General features: G+C 35.4%; 1 protein-coding gene across 1 annotated transcript; it reads left to right on the top strand.

Moving 5' to 3' along the window:
* The first annotated feature begins 623 nt into the window (after nucleotides 1-623).
* On the top strand, nucleotides 624-2,749 carry LOC110807815 (Sodium/calcium exchanger family protein). The gene has a single exon (XM_022033075.2). The coding sequence runs from the start codon at nucleotides 881-883 to the stop codon at nucleotides 2,597-2,599; it is 1,719 nt and encodes a 572-aa protein (XP_021888767.1). The 5' UTR covers nucleotides 624-880; the 3' UTR covers nucleotides 2,600-2,749.
* Nucleotides 2,750-3,530: the final 781 nt, after the last annotated feature.

A 3,530-nucleotide genomic window follows, 5' to 3' on the forward strand; every position in this document is an offset into this window, starting at 1 on the left:
TAAATCTTTTGAAATTATGTTGGAAATAAAATATAAGAATAAATTTTATAAAAGAAGAGAAAATAAATATTGGTTTAGTTTTTCCATATAAAGTTGATCACTCTTTAAAAAAGTAAATTAATAATTATCTTAAATAATAATTACAATCCATTTAGAAAAAAATTATTACTTTTTATTTTCTTGAATGATGGATAAAATTTTTATAAATATAATTTATCACTCATTAAATTTTTATATAACACATAATTTAAATTAATTAAGATTTTAATAAAAATAAAAATAAATATTTTAATTATTAATGCATTAATAAGATTATAATTATTAAGTTAAAATTTAATTTAATAAGTTGGTACTGTAAAAACAAAATTCTATAGTATTTGGTTGTCTGAGTTTATTTAATTATAATATATATATTTTAAAAAAGGGTGGAAGTCCCAAGGGCTGCCACTTGTTGAACCAAAGGCCCTCAACATCACGTTTTCTTGTCGTCAATGCCATTGGTGCAACTAGCAGACATGTGTCGTACCGAGATTCCTCAGCCATTCGCCACGTCACTTTCATAGACTGACATTTCCCCACACGAACCCTTTTCCTATTTGAAAGGCATCCTTGTTCCCCCCTCCCCACACTGCATAAATCCCCCTTGAGATTCAGTATTCTTTACTTCCATAGCTTATCCTTTTGTTGACTTTGCTGAGAACTAGAGAGAAAGGATATTGCTTTGCAAGAATAATAAACCTTCTCTTTAACACAAACGATCAGGTTCGTTTCTCTCCGAATTCAACGCCCTCTTCTTTTCCACCCAAGTGAAACCCGTTTTAGATGCATACCCAATGATTTGTTAATCCTTTTGTGAGGTGGGTTTCATTTGGTTTCTTTAATGGGTCGTGATTCCAAACTCTATATCAAAAAATATGTCACTTTCTTGAACCTTTCATTCATCGGAGTGGCCTGTGTTTTCTTTCTTGTTTATTTCAGCGCTTCAGAGTTTCTTGTTCTAACCAGCAAATATCAAAGCGGTGAGAATGATTGCAAGACCTTAAAACAATTAGATAACTACAAAGCCAAATGCCTTTACTTGAGAGCCAATGGCTCATGTGTATCTCAAGGCTATATAGACTATCTTTCGTTTTTCTACTGCAATTTTGCAAGGTTTCCCCAGTTGGGTCACTGTCTTGTTTTTCTTTGGCTTCTCATTCTGTTTTATCTTCTGGGAAACACGGCTTCCGAGTACTTTTGCTCGTCACTAGAAAGCCTAGCAAAGCTATTACAACTATCCCCTACAATTGCTGGTGTTACTCTCCTTTCTCTTGGCAATGGCGCCCCAGATGTTTTTGCCAGTTTAGTCTCCTTCATGGGTGATGGAACATCTGATGTTGGCATTAATACAGTTCTAGGCGGTGCTTCTTTTGTGACTTGTGTTGTGGTTGGGATAATTAGTATATTATTGCACCAAAAAGGAGTCAAGGTTGAGAAGTCTGACTTTTTCAGAGATGTTTGCTTCTTTCTTTTGGCTCTTGCATATTTAGGTGCAATACTGGTTCATGGTAAGATCAATCTGTGGGGAGCACTTGGCTTTTTTTCCTTATACATTGCTTATGTTATTGTTGTATATGTTTCGCATATTCGAGGGGGTAATGGGGCAAGAAATGATGAAGGGGGTGGAAATTCAAGCTATGGCATGAATGATTTGAGTGTGCCAATTTTAGATAGTGTGAATAAAGGAGCTCTTAATTTCATAGAAGCAGGAGATTTGGAGAACGATATTGAAGAACCCAATAAATCTTGCTTTTGTCTGAGGTCATCCACTTGTTGTATTACCTTACTCTATATCCTTGAGCTGCCTCTTTACTTGCCTAGGAGATTGACAATTCCTGTTGTTAGTGAAAAGGGCTGGTCCAAGCCAATTGCAATTGCTTCGGTCACGCTAGCACCAATTCTGCTAGCACTCATTTGGAGACCTCCACAGAATGATTCTAACCTCAGCATTACTTTAGTAGTGTACGGACTTGGTTTGTTGGTTGGATTAACTTTTGGGGTCTTTGCATTTGTAACAACTGAGAAATCAAACCCACCGACAAAATGCTTATTCCCTTGGCTAGCAGGAGGTTTCTTGATGAGTGTAGTTTGGAGTTACATGACAGCTCAAGAACTGGTGGGTTTACTGGTTTCAATTGGGCATATATTTGGGATAAGCCCTTCAATTTTGGGGCTAACAGTCCTTGCTTGGGGCAATTCACTTGGGGATTTAATAGCCAATTCAGCCATGGCTTTGAATGGTGGTCCTGAAGGAGCACAAGTAGCTATATCAGCCTGTTATGCTGGTCCAATCTTCAATACACTCTTTGGCTTAGGGTTATCTCTTGTTGGTTCTTGTTGGTATGCATACCCATCTTCTATTGACATCCTTTTCAACTCCCATCTGTTGGAGACTCTGGGTTTTTTAGTTGGTGGCTTGCTTTGGCCACTCCTGATTCTGCCAAGCAGAGACATGAGGCTTAATGGGGTTCTGGGTTGGGGCCTCTTGACTCTCTACTTGGTTTCTCTATCTCTCAGGCTGATGCAAACACTTGGTTCTCTTCAGTTTCCATATACATAGTCTTGTAAAAATCAGTTATAAATTTCAGATAGTTAAATTTCATATACATAGTGTAAGTTTCCTTCCTTATGTATAGATATCTTCATTAATTGTAACCACTCGGTTATTTGATATATCCTGAAAGAAGCTATCGGCTACCAGCTTTACTTAGATTTATCTGATTTTGATCCATGACAACTTTTTGCTTGTCTGCTTCAAATAAGCAGTGTGGAGTTTGGCAGGTTTAACGTATTTTTCTATGGAAAAAGGAATCTGAAATTATTGATACGCAATATGTTTGCCATTTGAGATAAACTGATCAATCATTCTTGTTTTCGGAAAAGTTTAAAATACAATTTGTATCTTTGTTTACTGTTAAATTTGGTAATAATTATCTTTCTATCTCTCTCTTTGGCATCCCTGATGAGATTGGATAAGATTCAAACTCCAGCAATAAGGCCCTTCAGAGAACAATAAGAATATTTACTTGATTCAATTCCCATTTTATCTTTACCTTAATTCATATGATTTGATTTCTCATCCAATAAAATTTCAAGATGGAGATGAAGAATAAGATTACATATAAATACACTATCCAGAAGGAAGTGAAAATATAGGAAACAAATATAAAAGACTAGCAAGAGAAATCGATAACTGTAACCTGCTCTGCACAAAATACAGCTACCTAGTACTCCTTGTTGATTAAACTTTGAATAAAGTCGTTTGATCAGAAAGTTTCGAGTTCAGATAACGTATCGAGCTTTAGTTGCTACAAGTTCATAGGTGTTTTACTTACCTTCCAATTAAAGTACAATGATAATCACTTTTAAAAATGGTAGTCATAGTTCAAATTGGATAACGAAAATAGTTGAAATCTTCTAGTTTAAGTGTCGTAAAAGTGACATAGAAAGATGAATAACAGTGCATACAAAACCTAGAATTTATGAAATTG

Source organism: Carica papaya, chromosome 6, assembly GCF_054855325.1.
Source record: "Carica papaya isolate Zhongbai chromosome 6, ASM5485532v1, whole genome shotgun sequence".
Lineage (NCBI taxonomy): Eukaryota > Viridiplantae > Streptophyta > Magnoliopsida > Brassicales > Caricaceae > Carica > Carica papaya.

Excerpts from the sequence above, each read along its gene's own strand:
- LOC110807815 (XM_022033075.2), top strand. The coding sequence starts at position 881 with ATGGGTCGTGATTCCAAACTCTATATCAAAAAATATGTCACTTTCTTG.